We start from the raw sequence: 20,573 nt of genomic DNA on the forward strand, positions 1-20,573 counted from the left end.
GAACTAGAATTGAGCGTGGAGTGTTTTCCAGAAGTCCACCGGCACCTCCACTGTCTGAAGCAAGTAAACTCCAGGTGGTTCTGACTGCACCAGTGGTCATCAAAATACCAGAGGAAACATGCAACAAGTTTCTCAGCAATTAGAGGATTGCTGTAATTTCTTCTCGTTTTATCGTTTGAGGAGAGGCCAGTCTCATTTCCTGTCAGAAACAAACTCAAACATTCTTCTTGTCTTTATGTCAGACAGCTCAGTCTTAGTTTCATTTGACCAAAAATGTGTTTAAAGACGAACCAACATATTTTGCTGAATTTGCTGCGGCCACATGGGCAACTGCATATTTGGCCAACAGTAAACTTGTAAAACTAGGTCTGCACAAGGGAATCAACCAGTTCTACTATTGCTGATATGAATATTTGATCAAATATCCAGAATGATCCATAAAGAGAATATGAGAGGATGTATTCATAATTTCGAACCAGATTCAATTAGAGAACAAACAAAATAAATTTGTTCCCAAGGTTTTTATTAAAAAAACATTTTTTTTTACTTTAAATATATATATATTTTTTCAGCTGAAAAAAGAACAATTCAAATAAATATTTTAAAGCCCCAAATGAACATGACACCCCTGCCAGTGATGAGTGTTTTTGACTGAAGCTCGATGCATTATGATAATGATTTCCTCTCTTTCAATGACACCCGGCACGATATGCTGGATTCTATTGCTCCTGCTAGGTGGAAATATCCTAAACCTACAGCTAAGCCCTGGTTACACAATAGTACTGCACGTGAACTCAGATGACAATGTGGAAAAGCTGAACGACAGTGGAAGAAGGGCAAACTGCATGGATCTTTGGTTTTATTAAGAAATAGTCTTGCCCATTACCACAGTTCCATTAAAGAGGAAAAATCCAAATTTCTGTCTAACATTATTTACAACTGCAGCCATTGTCCTAGGGTTTTATATAATACAATAAACTCCTTTGAAAATATTCTCTTTTTTATTGAAAAACTGACATGCGTTAGACAGGCTTCTGTTTCACCTATTAATGTAGTTGTTTCTGCTTCTCCTGCTGGTTCTGCTGTATTTGAGCAGTTTGATTGTGCAACGCATGAAGACCATTAATTGCCCCCTTGACTTTCTTTCAGCAAAGCTGTTGAAAAACATATATAATATCATAGGTCCCGTTGTTTTGTCAATATTTAAGTCCTGTCTAAATTCAGGAATTGTGCCAGCGGCCTTCAAACATGCTGTTGTATTGGCTCTTCTTAAACAAACCCACCCTAACCCCGTGATTTTATCTACTTTTAAGCCTATCTCAAAACTGCCATTTATATCTAATGTGTTAGAAAAATATGTTTTTACCCAACTACAACCATTTTTAAAAGATAATGAGATCTTTGAAAAATTCCAGATGTAGCAGTGTGCCTTTCTAAAGGTGGATGATGACATTGCTATGTCTGTTGATGGAAGGTGTCCTGTTGTTTTGGTGCTGCTGAACCTCACAGCAGTATACCAGTATTGATACTGTGGATCACCCCAGTCCATTTGATTTTACTCACTCATTTTGACAGAATAACCTGAGTGATCTGGAGATCTTGGCTCTGATGATTGCAACTCTCTGCCATGACCTGGACCACCGAGGAGTCAACAACTCCTATATACAAAGGTACAGCAGCGCAGTCAGAGAGGGGGAGATGCCTGATTATACATGAAATCAGTGTATTCACATTGTGGGTGACTTTTATGTGTGGTGTCTAGGAGTGACCACCCACTGGCCCAGCTCTATTGCCACTCTACCATGGAGCATCACCACTTTGACCAATGCCTCATGATCCTCAACAGTCCTGTAAGTACACTTACACACATAAACTCCAGACCATTAACATATTTTTATATGATGACTGATATCATGATTGAGGCATAAAACCTGAACCTATAAAGGCTGCTCACATTAAAAATAAAGTATGTAAATTAAAACGCACAACTGTCAAAACGTAGTTCTGTTTGTGAAACAAAGTAAACATGAAAATAGTTTAGATTTGGATTTAGAAATACTCTATTAATCCCAAAGAGAAATTACATGTTGTTGTAACTCATATTATCTAAGAATTACTTATAACGATAGAATATTACATTTTTAATCAGACTAACAAATCAGGGAACCCCCTGGTCAGGAATCATTAGCCAAACAACTTTAAGTCTGTCAAGTACTGTCCTGTGAATACCAGCACGATATGGCGTGGTATTATACAACAATAGATGAAAGAGGGGATTCAAGCTCTGGCGGTGGGTTAATAGCAAGCTCTGCACATATAGAATAAACACACAACAACTTCTCTTAAAAATATTAAAAATATCATTCTTAAAAATATAAGAATTTATAAACAAAAATAATCCAATTAAAAGATAAAATATTTCAGTCAACAACTTGGCTAGCAACAATCAACTGAAACTACTAAGCAAAAATGAAAGAATAAGGAATATTAATAAACTATAAAAAAGAACAGGGAATAAACAATAACCAATTAAATGATGCTATTATATCACAATTTAGTGTGGATATTTATTTTTAAGTAACAAGATTTGTCTTGAGAAATTTGCAATGAGGCCAAATTAGCTGTAAGCTAATAAAGAATAAAAAAAATGTCAGTGCTCATTCAACCAGTTCACAGTCCAAATCGGAAGTGGAAATACAATATAAAAAAAAAAAAAAAATGTAAAGGTATGATTTGCCAAACTTAAACCTTTTTTGGACAATTGATTGGTAATGTTTCAAACAGCCACCATTATTTTAGTAAAAACATTTAGTAAAATAATATTTTTAAATATTATTTGCAAAATGAGAAATTCCTTTGTACAATTTAGTTTAATATTGTTAACTAGCCACCACATGGAGTGATGGGATTTTGAATGGAGTTGACAGAAGATGGCAAACGAATAGATTGTCACAATTTATTGTTCTGAGGCCAGGTGTGATGATGTCACATCTGGGTCTAGCCAGTGGCACATCACGGAATGGCTGAGAAAGTTTTTTTCAGCCGAGAAACAAACAAAACAAACAGCAATATAGCATTAGCAGTTAGCTGTTTTAGCTTTTAATTTAGCAGATGACAGATAATTTGCACGTTTTCACAGATTATTTGAAAATATTTTCGGTAAGTTAGTGAAGGAATAAAGGGAAAACACATATGGGTGAGCTCAGGCTACCGGACTATCAGTGTTCAAACCACTCTTTGGAATAAGATTTGAATCACTGGCAGCCTGAGCTCCAGCTTACACTAGGCTGGTAACCTAGTTTAGTTATTAAACAAAACAAAAAACCAATAAACGTATTTTAAACAGTTTTACCTAAATTAATTTTCTCTGCCCAGACACCACCCTTTACATGAACCGTTCTGATGAACAGGAGGGCAAGAGGTCCAAATGGGCAATGAGGATGCTCAAGGTTCTCCATAATGTTCTTTATTTTATGAAGAATTCTTCTTTGCCCTATCATCAACAGATGTTCAAGAGCAGTACCCAAAACAGAACCAGCCTTCTTTATTAGCTTGTTGAGCTTTTTTAAGCTACTGGTTCTAATGCTGCTACCCCAAAAGAAGAAATTGCATTCTCCACATAAGATGCATAGAAGATCTGCAGCATCTTGCTGCTAACACTGAAGGGTGTAAGCTTGCTCAAGAAGTACAGTCTGCTTTGTCTTTTTTTTAATAGACGGCTTTAATTCAATTCAGTGTATTTATATAGCGCCATTTCACAACACATGTTGTCTCAAGGCACTTCACAACAGTCAGGTACATACATTCCAATTAATCCTAACCATTGAACAGTTCAGTCAGATTCAGTTATTTATTCAAATTGGATAAAAAGTTTTTCTATCTAAGGAAACCCAGCAGATTGAACAGATAAACTCTGAGCCAGTTTTCAAGGTTAGAGTCTGAAAGAGAGCACATATAATTAGTTACAGTAAAAGGTCAGCCAATTGCTATATCTAGGAGAGAGAAAGGGTTAAACACTGAAAGACAGGGCCAAGTAGATCATCTGTAGAAGGTCAGCATCAAGTTGTTGCCAGCAGAAGCTTGGATGATGCCCCTCTCCAGAAAGGTGTCACAGGTAGACACAGAGTCAGGCCAGGTGTAGCTTCTAGGAAGAGAAAAGAGGGAGAACATAAAGTTAAAAGCTGAAATAACAGCAAATAAGGCAAAATTGGAGAGTAGTATAAGAATCAGCCAACGACTCTGTCTGGAAAGGGCTCAAGCAAATCACCAACTACAAGCCGAAAGCCCCCCACTCCATCAACGACCGACGCCTCGCCAACGACCTGAACGAGTTCTACTGCCGCTTTGAAAGACAAAGGGACAGTCCTGCAACCATCTCCCACGACGCCCCCCAACAGCTGCAGCCACAATCCACCACCCCCACCTCCCCAACCTCAAGAGGGGCCTTGGCACCTCCAACCCCCACCCTGAAGTTCCCCCCCACCAGCCCCCTACCCACGCCGAGGACGGCTCTTTCCATCCAGGAGAGGGACGTCAACAAACTCTTCAGGAGACAGAACCCCCGGAAAGCTGCTGGTCCGGATTCTGTCTCACCAGCCAGCCTGAAGCACTGCGCTGATCAGCTGTCTCCAGTCTTCACAGACATTTTTAACACCTCACTGGAGACATGTCATGTGCCAGCCTGCTTCAAGTCCTCCACCATCGTCCCTGTTCCCAAGAAGCCAAGGACCACAGGGCTTAATGACTTCAGACCCGTCGCCCTGACCTCTGTGGTGATGAAGTCCTTTGAGCACCTTGTGCTCTCACACCTAAAAGACATCACCGACCCCCTCCTGGACCCCCTGCAGTTTGCCTACAGAGCCAACAGGTCTGTAGATGATGCAGTCAACCTAGCCCTTCACTTCATCCTCCGGCACCTGGACTCCACAGGAACCTATGCCAGGATCCTGTTTGTGGATTTCAGCTCTGCCTTCAACACCATCGTCCCAGTTCTGCTACAGGAGAAGCTCTCCCAGCTGAGTGTGCCCGACTCCACCTGCAGGTGGATCACTGACTTCCTGTCTGACAGGAAGCAGCGCGTGAGGCTGGGGAAGCACGTCTCTGACTCCCTGACCATCAGCACCGGTTCCCCCCAAGGCTGTGTTCTCTCTCCTCTGCTCTTCTCCCTGTACACCAACAGCTGCACCTCCAGTCACCAGTCTGTCAAGCTTCTGAAGTTTGCGGACGACACCACCCTGATCGGACTCATCTCTGATGGTGACGAGTCCGCATACAGATGGGAGGTGGACCATCTGTTGGACTGGTGCAGCCAGAACAGCCTTGAGCTCAACGCTCTAAAGACAGTGGAGATGGTTGTGAACTTCAGGCAGAACCCAGCCCCACCTGCCCCCATCACCCTCTGTGACTCCACAATTGACACTGTGGAATCTTTCCGCTTCCTGGGAACCATCATCTCCCAGGATCTCAAGTGGGAGCCAAACATCAGCTCCCTCATCAAGAAAGCCCAGCAGAGGATGTTCTTCCTGCGGCAGCTGAAGAAATTCAACCTGCCAAAGACTATGATGGTGCACTTCTAAACAGCCATCATTGAGTCCATCCTCACCTCCTCCATCACCATCTGGTACGCCGCTGCTACAGCCAAGGATAAGGGCAGGCTGCAGCGTGTCATTCGGTCTGCTGAGAAGGTGATTGGCTGCAGTCTACTGTCGCTCCAGGAACTGTACACCTCCAGGACCCTGAAGCGGGCAGGGAAGATTCTGGCTGATCCCTCCCACCCCGGTCACAGACTCTTTGAGACTCTCCCCTCTGGCAGGAGGCTGCGGTCCATCCGGACCAAAACCTCACGCCACAAGAACAGTTTTTTCCCATCTGCCACCAGCCTGGTTAACAAAGCCCGGAAACCACCCTGACACTCCCCTTTCACCCACACCCCCCTTTTTTTGCTGACAGGACACCTGTAACTCTATGAGTTACATTAACGCTCAGCTTGGACTCCTGCTTACTTGCACAATGATCACCTGCACTGTTGTATTGCTCTTGCATCTTATACTGCTCTATATTTACTCTCACTCACTTAAAACTGTGCACTTATATTTATATTATATTGTAGATATGTTTGTACTGTTTAATTTGTACTGTATTGCACCGACTATGCCAAAACAAATTCCTGGTATGTCCAAAAACGTACTTGGCAATAAAGCTTTTCTGATTCTGATTCTGATTCTGATTCTGATTCAGAATGTAGCGAAGAGGGTGAAAGTGGTCATTATGTCCTCCAGCAGCCTATAGCATCATAACTACAGAGATAGTTTCAGTTTCAGTTTATTTATTTATATAGCGCTTATTTACAACAATGTCGTCTCAAGGCACCCCACAAAGGGTCCGGAACTGTTGCGTCTCCAGTTTAGTCTGTTGTCCAGGTGAATACCGTGGTATATATACTTCTCCATCATTTCAACTTCGCTTCCCGTGATTGAAATAGTGTTTCACCTTCTTTGAGCTTTGGAGATATTAATTAGCTGCTCCTGGTTGTAAACAAAATACATTGTTGCTATGGTTATGCATCATAGCAATTATCCTTCCAGCTGCACATCATCCAAAACCAGAGGGAATAATCATCCAAAAAAGCAATGTTTCAAGCGAGAAAAGGTTTTCAAAAAGATTAAACCAGAATCGAAGTAACAGAGCTACTTAAATATGTTGCCACCTTGAGTGACAAAATTTGAGAAATTAACATTTTCTTCTAATGTATGTAACTTCTAATGTAACTTTAGGGCACTGTGGAGGATATACAGATTAAAGGTATTCATACCACCCAGCTTTTGGCATTTGTTATCCTACGTCCCCAAGCTTTCGTGTATTTGGGGGGATTTTATGTGACAGACCAACACAACATAGCTTATTGTTGTGAAGAGAAAGCAAAATGATACATTGATTTCAACATTTTTACAGAGTGGTATACATTTGTACCCCTGAGTCAAACCATTTTAGAACCTTTCATTGCACTTACAGTTGCATCTTACCAGATTTACACATCCAAAGAAATATATTTTTTAACCATTGTGTTTTTAATAGATTGTGGAAGGTGTGTTTGAACATAAATTTTCAAGTCTTGCCACAGATTCTGAACTTAATTTAGGTCTGGGCCATGGTAACATAAATATATATTTGGATCTAAAAGTTGCAGGATACCAGTCCCTGAGGACTCGAGTTTGAGACCTCTAATCTAAAACGTTCTGTTGCATCTCTGGCTGTATATTTAGGGTGGTTGTCCTGCTGGAAGGTGAACCTCCACCCCAGTCTCAAGTATTCTGCAGCCACCAACAGGTGTTCTTCCAGGATTGTCCTGGATTAAGCTCCATCCACCATTTCAACAATTCCAACAGCTTCTACAAAATACCACACAAAATACCTTGGCTTGATTCTGACAAGGTTAGGAGAGCTATTTAAAAAATAAATAAATAAACTTACACTCATTATGTCAGCAGAATATCCATCAGAATCAATCAGAGTATTCTGCTTTGTTCTGACTAGAAAACTAATCTACTTTAATCAAAGGGAGGGTGCCTCGAGTGTTTTGAACTACACCCTATAATGTTACTGGTGTTTGTCAGATAAAAATGGAATCAGAATCTGAGCACCTCACTGTTACTATTTAATGGTCAAAAATAAATCTAGCATCACATATCCACAGGAGACCAAATGCTTGGTTGGTGCCTGTCATCATGCTTATGCTTTACAGTGTCCTGCATCCCTCTACCTTATTTATTATCCCTATTCAGTTTATTCTGCAGCTGCAGCCTGCCACCAAATACTCTGATTGTGCCATAAAATCCAGTGACCTACAGCCTGCTCTTATCTTTATGGCCTCAGAGCAAACTCCAAATGCACTTCTGACTCCACAGCAACACTCAGCTTCAGTCCTCCCAGACACATTAACACAGATGGAAAGAGATAGAACTGTTTGCAAACTTTGTCATGTTCACACTGAATAATCCAAACCCTTAGTCTCTAAAAGCATGCACAGTGGAAGAGGTATTGAATAATATGTCAACATCCAGGCATTTAAACAGTCAGGGCACGGACTGGATTAATCTGGTTAACTTTTTTCCTAGTGTTGTTCTGTTCGTTGTTGTCATAGCGATGCCTTGATGATTTACCTGAGTTACAAGTGTAGTCAGCTGTATCAGAACACAAAATCTGCTCATTGGAGGTTGTTATCTGTATGTATGGAGCTATTACCACACTCACACAGTTTTCTCTCTCCAGGGAAACCAGATCCTCAGTGGTCTCTCTTTGGTAGAGTACAAGACCACTCTCAAGATGATTGAGAAGGCAATACTGGCCACGGACCTCGCCCTGTACATGAAGTGGGTACCAAAGAAAACAATTGCAATGCTAAAAATGCTAAAAATATTTACTCAGTCAAATAGATGAAGCCTTTATTTCAACTGTTACATACACTATGTTGCTAAAACGTGGTTGCTCACCCGCCAAATCACTGATTTAAGGGGTTCCAGTTGCTTCCATGGCTAGATGTATATAAAGTCCCCCACCTAGGCTGCCAGACTGCTTCTATAAAGACTGAAAAAAAATTGTCCATTCTCAGGAGGTCAGCAAATTCCACCTTCATACCGTGATAGGATGCCACCTGTGCAATACAGGTCCTTCTCAAAATATTAGCATATTGTGACAAAGTTCATTATTTTCCATATTGTCATGATGAAAATTTAACATTCATATATTTTAGATTCATTGCACACTAACTGAAATATTTCAGGTCTTTTATTGTCTTAATATGGATGATTTTGGCATACAGCTCATGAAAACCCAAAATTCCTATCTCACAAAATTAGCATATTTCATCCGACCAACAAAAGAAAAGTGTTTTTAATACAAAAAACGTCAACCTTCAAATAATCATGTACAGTTATGCACTCAATACTTGGTCAGGAATCCTTTTGCAGAAATGACTGCTTCAATGCGGCGTGACATGGAGGCAATCAGCCTGTGGCACTGCTGAGGTCTTATGGAGGCCCAGGATGCTTCGATAGCGGCCTTTAGCTCAACCAGAGTGTTGGGTCTTGAGTCTCTCAACGTTCTCTTCACAATATCCCACAGATTCTCTATGGGGTTCAGGTCAGGAGAGTTGGCAGGCCAATTGAGCACAGTGATACCATGGTCAGTAAACCATTTACCAGTGGTTTTGGCACTGTGAGCAGGTGCCAGGTCGTGCTGAAAAATGAAATCTTCATCTCCATAAAGCTTTTCAGCAGATGGAAGCATGAAGTGCTCCAAAATCTCCTGATAGCTAGCTGCATTGACCCTGCCCTTGATAAAACACAGTGGACCAACACCAGCAGCTGACACGGCATCCCAGACCAACACTGACTGTGGGTACTTGACACTGGACTTCTGGCATTTTGGCATTTCCTTCTCCCCAGTCTTCCTCCAGACTCTGGCACCTTGATTTCCGAATGACATGCAGAATTTGCTTTCATCTGAAAAAAGTACTTTGGACCACTGAGCAACAGTCCAGTGCTGCTTCTCTGTAGCCCAGGTCAGGCGCTTCTGCCGCTGTTTCTGGTTCAAAGGTGGCTTGACCTGGGGAATGCGGCACCTGTAGCCCATTTCCTGCACACGCCTGTGCACGGTGGCTCTGGATGTTTCTACTCCAGACTCAGTCCACTGCTTCCGCAGGTCCCCCAAGGTCTGGAATCGGCCCTTCTCCACAATCTTCCTCAGGGTCCGGTCACCTCTTCTCGTTGTGCAGCGTTTTCTGCCACACTTTTTCCTTCCCACAGACTTCCCACTGAGGTGCCTTGATACAGCACTCTGGGAACAGCCTATTCGTTCAGAAATTTCTTTCTATGTCTTACCCTCTTGCTTGAGGGTGTCAATAGTGGCCTTCTGGACAGCAGTCAGGTCGGCAGTCTTACCCATGATTGGGGTTTTGAGTGATGAACCAGGCTGGGAGTTTTAAAGGCCTCAGGAATCTTTTGCAGGTGTTTAGAGTTAACTCGTTGATTCAGATGATTAGGTTCATAGCTCGTTTAGAGACCCTTTTAATGATATGCTAATTTTGTGAGATAGGAATTTTGGGTTTTCATGAGCTGTATGCCAAAATCATCCGTATTAAGACAATAAAAGACCTGAAATATTTCAGTTAGTGTGCAATGAATCTAAAATATATGAATGTTAAATTTAAATTTAATATTTTGAGAAGGACCTGTAAATCCTGTAGTGAAATACTACTAAATATTCCCCAGTCAATTCAATTCAAATATACATTATTAATCCGAAAGGGAAAATGAATGTTACTGTAACTCATAATATTCAAGATTCTTCAAAGAGATGCTGATGTCTGTGGACTGGAAGGGATCATAAGCAGTTGCTAAAATAACACTGGTGTACTCTCTATGTAAATAATATGGATGAAGAATTGCTGCCAACGGTTTCATATCCAGGCTGCAGAGACGACATTTCACAGTAACGTCCTGGATTTACACCATCTGTTGTTCCCAAGCACTGCGAATCCACCTCCCTAGCTTTTGCTCCTCCTCTTTAAATTTCTGCCCGCTCATATGGTCAAAGAGACGGTGGAGTCCGGGATACGAAACACATAATACTGAATTCCTCATACTCTGGTTGGGTCTTTGTTAGGGCTTGGACTTGATCCAACTTGATTCCCAATGATCTCACATTGCCATTGCCCATCATAATTGATGGAAGAGATGGTTTGAACTTCCTCCTTCTTTTGGGATATTGGGCTTTAGTTGAGGTATTATTTAAGCTTTTGAGATTTTAATTAGCTGCTCCTGGTTGTAAAAAAATACTGTTGCCATGGTTACACAGCAAAAAAAAAAAAAGTCCAAAAGTAAAAAAGGCATCAGTAAAGAAATGTTCTCTTTGACAAATCCTGCCTCTCCGTCTGACCAACCAATTACCCAGTCTGGGTTTGGCAGTTGCTAGGAGAACAGCACTTGCCAGACTGCACTCTTTCAAGTATAAAGTTTGGTGGAGGGAGAATTATGGTGTGGGACTGTTTGAGGTTGTCTCTGCCCCTTAGTTACAGTTAAATTCTTAATGTTTCATTGCAGTTTGGAAAATTTCATGTTCCCAACTTTGAGTGAACAGTTTGGGGATGGTCCATTCCTGTTCCAATATGCCTGAGCATCAGTGAACAAAGCTTGATCCATAAAGATATGGATGAACGAGTCTGGTGTGGAATAACTTGACTGTTCTGACTTCAACTTGACTGAAAACCTTTGGGATAAATTAGAGCAGAGAATATGAGCCAGGCATTCTAGTCCACCATCAATCTCTGACCTTGAAAATGTGATCACAAAGGTCAACATTTCCATTAACGTTCCTAAACCTTGTGGAAAGCTATCCCAGAAAAGTGGACGCTGTCATAGCTGCAAACGGTGGGTCGACATCCTCAGTAGATAATGGGTTGTAAGTCAAGTTCATATGTGTGTGAAGACAAAACCAACAAATAGTTTTGGAAATGTATAGTGTTTAAAAGGATGCAAACATACACTAGTTTAACTTCCTGTTTCCTGACTGTGTGCCTGTGTGTATTGTCAGAAGACGAGAACAGTTCTTTGAGCTCACCAAGAACAACCAGTTTGTTTGGGAGGACGACAATCACAGGGACCTTCTGAGGTGAGCACTATCATTAACAAAAAGGGGCATTTGAAAGGAGGATTTAAATTATTTGCAGCATAAGGGTTAAGGAGGTGGTTAGCCTAGGATTAGTTTTCTTGGCTTTGTCTAGATAACTACCATCAGCTTGTAATCATTCAAAAGCTTAATGCTTTCAGCAGTGTAGGACATTTCTTTATGGGCCACAGTTCAGCTGCACTGCCTTACATTCTTTACAATTTGTCATATTATAGCCTCAAACTTCAGAACATTGAATTAGGGTTTCATGTGAAAAACACAAAGTACTGCATCACTGTGCCATGGAATGAAAATAATACCTGGTTTACAATTGTGGAAAAAAAACAATCTGAGATCTGAAATCCACAGCTTAGGTGGGAGAATGTGTCCACAGGGCAACTATTAGTTGTGAATTCCACATGTCTGGCCTTTACAGAAAAATGGCAAAAAGAAAGCCATTGATGAAAGACAGGCAGAACAAGCCATGTTTGCAGTTTTCCACAAACCACTTAGGAGACACAACAAACATGTGGAAGAAGGTGCTCTGATCAGAGGAAACCGAGACTGAACATTTTGGCTTACAATGCGTGCTGCAAACTAACACTGTACATCACAATGAAATCACCTTTATAACTGTGACACATGGTGGTGGCAGTGTCATGCCGTGGGATGATTATCTTGAGCAGGAACAGGGAAGCTGGTCAGAGTTGATGGGAAGATGGATGGAGCTAAATCCAGGACAATCTTGAAAGAAAACCTGTAGAAGACCTGAGACTAGGGTGGAGGTTCATATTCCAACAGGACAACCACCCCGAACATTCAGCCAGAGTTTACATCAAAGCATACTAATGTTTTAGAAGGACCCAGTCAAAGTCCAAAACAAAGTCAAATTGAGAATCTGTAGCAAGACTTGAAAATTGCTGTTCCATATGATCTCCATCTAGTCTGACTGAGAGTGTTGTAGCTAAAATTGCAGGAAGGTTCTACAAAGAATGGACTCAGTAGAAAAAGCTAACTTTTGTAAACCATGTACCAATTTCCAGATATCACAATTATTCACTACTTCGTGGATAAAGGGATGTGAATACTTTATTAAGGCTGTGCATGTTTATTATACAAGTCATGTCCCTCTGTGAAGATAGTCAAATTAGCATTTTTTCCCCGAATGTTTATTTCCAGTGTTTGAAAGTAAGACCATCAAATATCCTCAAAGTTATGTTTATGCCATTTTACTCACAGAGACTGAGGGCTTTACAGAAGTACTGGAGAGTCTCTATTAAGAGCGGCTTCTTTGGGTAATATTTTATATAACCGTGTCCCTCCACCTCCTTCAGATCAATGCTGATGACTGCATGTGACATCTCTGCCATCACTAAACCCTGGCCGGTGCAAAAAAGGGTAAAAAACAATCATCTGCTCTAATTTATCTTTGTCTTTCTTTGTTGTTTTTTTTATTTTTCTTTAGCTCCTACAACATTGTCCTAACTGCTGGTTTTCTGCACCTATTGTCTGCACTGGACTTGTTAATCATAAGTAGCCTGATATTTTTTAAGCTAAATTATAAACATCATCATTTGCAACACTATAGTGTAGATTAATGTTCAGTGTAGGCTTTCAAGTGGTTTAAAGTTGGGCATGTCACAAAATAATCGTACCACAGTGACACGGTGGTGTGTTTAATGATCACCTGTGCACATATAAACTGTTGGTAGCTGAAGTGATTTCATTGGTTTACTGTTAATTTGTTAAACATTAAATCAGCTGCACACATGTTGGATGCAGTCCTAACCCTTGTTGAGTGTCTGCAGCTGGGCTGGTATTTGCACTAGTGCACAGAATCCATCTGATCGCACCTGCTCTTTCCGCGTGAACTGTTCCCTGTTTTCTCTCTTTCATCTCTGATTACTCCGTTTCACATTCTGTTTATGTCTAAAGGCTCTCTGCTCTCTCTGACAGTGTGGTCCTCATGCACTCAGAGCTGGGTCCCTGCTGTTTCATCTCCCTAGTGCCCTTCGTAAGGTTGCACCTCATTAGGAACGGCAGGCACAGAGGGAGCTCCGCACTTGCACATGTTCTTTGTGTGTCCATAATTGAGTGCTCATTAATAAAAACAGCTGTGGCCCCGTCCTCAAATTACATCTCTGAGGAAAACATTCAAAGCAATAAACATGCACACACATGCAAATGATTTCTGACATGGACACAGGGACACACAAGCTAGCATCCCATGGGGGTCTTGATAAGAAACAGCATCTCACATCTTTTAGGACTAAAATAAAAGATTTCCTTTATTTTCAACAAGAAAAATGTTTTTTTTTAATTTAATTTAGACTTTTCTAAATACAGACAGTTATTTTTTTTTTCAGTTGGATTAACTCATTGGATACTATAGTGTGTCAGTACAAACTATGGTTGCACATTGTCATTGTACACAATATCTATATCACAAAGAACTGATTGGACTGCAGTAAACATCATCCAATAATCTAAATACCATTTATTCAGGCTCTCTGTGCCAGTAAATATATTTGGTGATGTTGTTGAGTAAACTACTCACTATCTGAGGTCTACAAACTCAAAGCAGAAAGACATTCAGTTTATTTCCAAGTCATGTCATCATGTTATGCACCAACATTATTACATATCATCTGTTTTCCTAAAATTGTACAGCTCTAATACAAACCAGAATGCATTATACGTTCATAATCTTCTACACATAGAAAGGGTTAAATACAGATAAGTTAAACAATAGTTCTACATTAGAATGTGTTAAATAACCTGTGCAAAGTTTCTTTGCAGTTACCTAAGCTCTACAAAGGATTTACCAAGATCCAGGAGTAGACAACTATTTATGTGAGTTACTATTATACAGCCATGCTAAAAAGTATAGCTTTTTTTTAGATTTTAAAATCTAACATAGTATGACATATAGAGCCTTGGTAGGGTATTCATACCCCTTGAAAGTTTACACATTTAGTCCCATTACAACCAAACTTCAGCATATTTGATATTTTAACTCACTGTCTTGCAAAGAGAAATCTGTGGCGAGCCCTTGTATTCAGCCCCATTTTATCTGTTACCTCTAAAAAGAAATTCGGTGCATAACCCTAACCCTAACCCTAGTCACCGTAATGGACAGTTACAGTGAAGTAATGTGAGAAAAATATATCAAATAAATTAAAAAGAAAACAGAAAAACCTGAAAATTGGCATGTGCATATGCATTCACCCCCTTTATTATGAAGCCCCTAAAACTTTCTGGTGGAACCAATCACTTTTAAAAGTCAAATAATTTGTAAAATTAAGTCCACCTATGTGAACTCTAAGTGTCACATGATCTTTCAGTATAAACTGACTTTTTCTGAATGGCTACAGAAGCAACAACAGTACTTAGCAAGACATTCACATTATGAAGACCAAGGAGCTCTCCAAACAAGTCAGGGACAAAGTTACTGAGAACTACAAGTCAGGGTGGGGCTATATAAAAATATCTAGATCTTTGATAGTCCCCCGGAGCACCATCAAATCCATCATCTTCAAATGGAAAGCGCTTGATACCACAACAACCCTGCCTAGAGAGGGCCGCCCAGCACAACTCACTCCTGGGCAAGGAGGGCATTAATTGGAGAGGCAGCATAGAGACTCAAGGGAACCCTGGAGGAGTTGCAGAGTTCCACAACAGTGACTGGAGTATCTGTCCATAGGACCACAATGAGCTATACACTCCATAGAGCTGGCTTAATGAATGAGTGGCCATAAAAAAGCCATTACTTAGTGTTAAAAATAAGAAGGCCCATTTTGAGTTTGCCAAAAGGCATGTGGGCAACTCCCCAAAGGTCAGGAGTAAGGTGCTCTGGTCAGATGAGACAAACAATTTTTTGGCCACCAAAGAAACGCTATATCTGGCGCAAACCCAACACATCCCATCACCCCAAGAATACCATCACCAAGGGAAACATGGTAGTGGCAGCACAATGCTGTGAGGATGATTTTCAGCTGCAGGGACTGGGAAACTGGTCCAAGTCAAGGGAAAGATGGATGGTGCTAAATACAGGGATATTATTGAGCAAAACCGGTCAGTCTGCCTGTGATTTGAGACTGGGACGGAGGTTCACCTTCCAGCAGGAAAATGACCCTAAGCATACTGCTAAAGCAATAATGGAGTGATTTAAGGCGAAACGCTTATATGTGTTGTTGGACTGGCCTAGTTAAAGTCCAGACCTCAATCTAATTGAGAATACGTGAAGATCGCTGTTCACAAGCAAAAACCATCCAACATGAAAGAGATGGAGCTGTTTGTCAATAAAAAAGAAATAAAGCCTCTTCAAAGTTCAAACTCTCAAACAATCCAGTTTAATTCCAGGTTGTGAGGGAACAAAACATTCTCAAAAATTTATTGTATGGGAAAGTTCATGATAACGCAAATAAAAAAGACTCAAACCATACAACATTTTTCTAAGCGTTGCCAACATAAAGTCTCTTTCATCACAAACACAACATTGCAGGAAGTTTGCCAAAACAAACAATGCAACCCAACTGTGGAACACAGTGGTGGATGGATGAGGATGCCCATAAACTCGTCTGTATACAAAATATCACACCCCCTGATTATACAACTGAAGGCCGGCCTGAAATTAGTCAAGCAACAGAACAAATATCCCAAACACAGCCATAAAGTGGTATTAATATAAAAAAAGGAAGGAAATGACTTGTTAAGTTTGAAGCTGATCACATTTCAGAGAGCTAAATATAGCACCAAGAGATCTGCCTCCCTTTATAGGTTTGCCCGACCTGTGACACTGGGTGGGGACCCAGGACTCGCTGAAGGGTCTGTGTTTCCCTTGTGGGCTTGGAACACCTTGGGATCCCCCCAGAATGAGCTGGAGAATGAACAGTTTACCAATTTAAACAATAAACTGAATCTAACTGTATTGTTTTATAACTAAAATCTAACTGGAATGGATGTAATTGACTAATCTGTCTGTATGGTTGGATTGAATAGTACCGGTACTTGAATTGGCCCTATATAAATAAAATGAATTGAACTGATAGGTCTTTAGGTGGAGGGATGTCTGGCTTGTCCTCCTGGACCTGTCAGCTCTGCAACTCAATCTAGGACAAAGAAAGTCTAATGAATGGACAGACAGATGGACTGAAATCTTCCAGAATCTCAGTTCATGGTGATGTTTGCTTTGGTGTTGATGCTCCTGCTGACCATAACTTTGGTTATTTTGTCTCATTTCCATTCCATAAACCTTGACTCTTGTAGCAAGTTCTGTACGGGCCTTAAAATGACATATGGTGGTCATGCAGTTTTTTCCTGTGTGATTCTTTCCACAAACAAGTTGAATAGTAATAAGGACAGTAAGTATCCCCATCTCACACAGTCAATTGTTCCCCAAGCTGGTTCTTCCAGGGCATTGCAAGACTGAAATGTTTTGAACGAGAATTTTGCAGTTGAATATCTGGTCTGAATCCTCCCTGATCAGTAGACTATTGATTATTCTTAAACCTTCAGGTTGGTTCTAACTTGGTTATCTAAGAAGAAGAAGAAGTAAAAAACCAAGGTGGACATTCTCCAAACCTAAATGACTCCTAAATCTGTCTTGTTTTAAGTGCTTCCTCACCACTAAAGTTAGTTTGATGTGGACCGGCAAACTGGTGTGGACATGGAAAAAAACGTTATTTAGACTGAAACAAAGTTGAGTAATTAAAGACTTCCTTGGTGTTGGTTTCTATCAGCTATAATAAGACCTTTCTCCACCAGAGTCCTCCTGCAGCTCCACTGCTCTGAGGCTTCATTAGCGACCCCAGCAAGCGCTGCAGGTGGATTCAGTACTTACTTCCACACAGAGTGGTACTGATTGGAACCTGAGGCTGCAGTCGGATCTCTGTAAACACAGACGTTTTACAAGGCGGGACTCGGTTGGCAGGTTTCTTGTGTTTCTGATGTTAGTCTTTTTCTGAAGTTTCACACTGTTGAGGAATTTTGTTTTTCATATGGAAAACTGTCTCATGGGAGCTTTATTAAACTGACAGTTGTGACAGATCGTCAGTACAGCAGCACTAATGGTTTCCAGCAGTCTAAAAGTAAAGCTGTGTTTACTGTCTGTCATTTCTAATTTCCATCCTTTCTGATTTGACTTGTATGTGTGAACTGAAGTGTTGACGTGTCTCTGCAGATAGCAGAGCTGGTGGCCACTGAATTCTTTGAACAGGGGGACAAGGAGCGTCGGGAACTTAACATTGAGCCTATTGTAAGTACCCTTTACCTCTGCTTTATTTTAGACAAATCTATTTATGCAACCACATCAAAGAAGAACTTCATGTGCTAAATAAAGAAATTGCAGATTTTATTTATCTGATGTTTGCTTTATATTGTTTTATGCCTTTTACTTCAGGACCTGATGAATCGTGAGAAAAGAGATAAGATACCCAGCATGCAGGTTTCCTTTATTGATGCCATTTGCATTCAGTTATATGAGGTAATTTGGGCTCAAGTTTTCTGGTCTTTTTTTAACTGATGCTCTGAATGACCAGGAGAGAAAAGCCTTCTCATCATTTTCTGCTTTCTGTACTGTCTTTGTTGTTTTCACAGACCTTGGCTGGCTTGTCAGAGCACTGCTGCCCTCTGCTGGAAGGGTGTCAGAAAAACCGACAACATTGGAAGCGTTTGGCTGAGGATTGTGAGAAAGGCCTGGTCAATGGTATGGTGTGATCCCAACTACAGTTTGGCTTCCAGCAAACACCAAAACCCAGGATTCTCTCAGTGTAACCCAGACTCACTAAACTTTCATAATTAGCATGATACTGAGAACATGTTATGTTCTCAGTATCAGGTCTCAGAGTTCATGTGGTTTTTCACCAAGCAAATTTCCCACATCTGGCACTGCAGCCGTGCAACAAGTACCTAAGCTAAAAGTTCTGATTTGTTCCATTCACCTTGGAAGTTGGAGTTAAGATCTGAGAATGTCACTCACAATTGAACCATTTTTCAGTTGCAAGTCAGAAAACCAGTAGGATTTGTTCATTGCTGTGCTAACGACAGTTAGCAGGACAAACTGAAAATGTATTTCTCAACATTTTTTACCACTGAAACTTGTTCAACATGTTCACTAATACAGTTCATACAGTTCTATATGTGCTGGTGATTCTGTGACATACAAACCAAACGAAGTTAAATTAACTATTTATTAGAAGAGCAATTACTACATTCTGTCATCCATCCAGGCCAGAAGGGATGGATTGTCAGTCCAGCAAGTTCTAGGTCTGCCAAGGTATTCCCCTTCCAGTGAAATGTGCCTGAAAAACCTTCAAAAGTAGGAACCTAGGAGGCATCCTGAACAGATGGCTGGACCACCTCATCTTACTCCTTTGATATGAAGGAGCAGCGGCTCTTCTACAGGTTGTTCTCAACTTATCTCTGAGGCTGGGCCAAGCCTATGGAAGAAACTCATTTCAGCATGTGGATCCAGAATATTGTATATATTGAACAGATGTGGTTGCCCTGGCCCTGCCTTATTTGATTTTTAGGGTGAAACACATCATGTTTCCTTCTTCCAGCAGTCACTGGGGAGATGGACCATAGACCAAAAAAACCATGCACACACATTTATACCTAAGAGCGATTTAGTCGGGCTGCACGGTGGCGCAGTTGCCTTGCAGCAAGGTCCCGGCCGAGGGTCTTTCTGCATGGAGTTTGCATCTTCTCCCCGTGCATGCGTGGGTTCTCACCGGGTACTCCGGCTTCCTCCCATTGTCAAAAGACATGCCTGTTAAGTTCATTGGTTTCTCTAAATTGCCCTTAGGTGTGTGCGTGGTTGTTTGTGTGTTGCCCTGCGATGGACTGGCAACCTGTCCAGGATGTACCCCACCTCTTGCCCATGGACCCATTATGGAAGTAGCGGTATAGAAAATGACTGACTGACACTTTAGTCTCCTCAGTTCCAACTTCCAAGTACTTATGGAACACAGTTACAATATGAGCAGGCTAACAGGTACATAGGAACAAAGTTAATGTAATGTTTGGGTAGAGCAGAATAATGCGCATGTATACTGAGTTCAGTTGTGGTATCATGGTATGATCTTCTTATAACACTAATGCTTATTACATATATTAGGCCAATCCATCAGGGTTTCATTTTCTGATTCATGAGTGTAAACCCATGTTCATGTGTACACTGCAGGATAGTATCTCCATAATTAATGCCCCATTGCCTGGTTCTTACACCAGCAGCTAGCATAGATATATAGGTAGTAAAGGACAAGCTAACATTAGCTTGTTAGTAGCGAACCACGTTTTCATGGCTGCTTTTCTTCTGTTATCCCAGCCATTTTGAAGATAACTTTTATTTTTATTATAGGAAAATCCTAAATTAAACTCACCCAACAAACAGGACACAATGACGTGTTGCACAAACAACATGAATCCATGGACTTTGGAAATCATCTTTGTTTTTTCCAGAGTTGGCCCCTTTTGACCTCCTGGTGTCCCCATTGTTTTTTTGTCACTCAAAGGAAACAGTAACAGTGTGCTCTAAACTTTATTTATTACCATTGAAGTTTTTACTTCTGCACAGAGTGGCTTTCACCTTGAAGTCTCACCTGCAGTCTCTGCCACTAATAGGTGGTTGGACACGGCACCATCCCGGTGTACTTACTTTATACTCTATGATAAGCTTGTTAGATGCCTTTGTTCGTAACACACACAGCACATAGATTTGAGTTTTCACTCACTGTCTTAACTGTTTCATATTTATTTTTGTGTTATATATTTATTAGGGTTTCTATATTGTAAGGTGATACTTCTGTCAGGAGCACTTGGTTCTTATAGGAAATGTAGTTTTACTGAAAAATAAATCTGTGTTCTTTACTTAAAAAACTTTTGTAAGGAATAACTGATGAATGATT

General features: G+C 40.8%; 1 protein-coding gene across 4 annotated transcripts in view; it reads left to right on the plus strand.

The window, feature by feature from the left end:
- The window catches only part of pde5ab (phosphodiesterase 5A, cGMP-specific, b), a 105,652-nt gene extending 86,849 nt beyond the window's left edge, over window positions 1-18,803 (plus strand). For 3 of the 4 annotated variants that reach the window (XM_047384900.1, XM_047384902.1, XM_047384903.1), the window contains exons 15-22: window positions 1,576-1,670; window positions 1,763-1,850; window positions 8,269-8,369; window positions 11,590-11,667; window positions 12,999-13,062; window positions 17,846-17,920; window positions 18,065-18,148; window positions 18,262-18,803. In XM_047384900.1, the coding sequence (XP_047240856.1) occupies window positions 1,576-1,670; window positions 1,763-1,850; window positions 8,269-8,369; window positions 11,590-11,667; window positions 12,999-13,062; window positions 17,846-17,920; window positions 18,065-18,148; window positions 18,262-18,381 (705 nt within the window). In that variant the 3' untranslated portion in view covers window positions 18,382-18,803. The remainder of the gene's footprint in view (window positions 1-1,575; window positions 1,671-1,762; window positions 1,851-8,268; window positions 8,370-11,589; window positions 11,668-12,998; window positions 13,063-17,845; window positions 17,921-18,064; window positions 18,149-18,261) is intronic. The other variant, XM_047384901.1, reaches the window with a different exon arrangement.
- The last annotated feature ends 1,770 nt before the right edge of the window (window positions 18,804-20,573 follow it).

The sequence above is a fragment of the Girardinichthys multiradiatus genome, chromosome 14 (assembly GCF_021462225.1).
Source record: "Girardinichthys multiradiatus isolate DD_20200921_A chromosome 14, DD_fGirMul_XY1, whole genome shotgun sequence".
Taxonomy (NCBI): Eukaryota; Metazoa; Chordata; class Actinopteri; order Cyprinodontiformes; family Goodeidae; genus Girardinichthys; species Girardinichthys multiradiatus.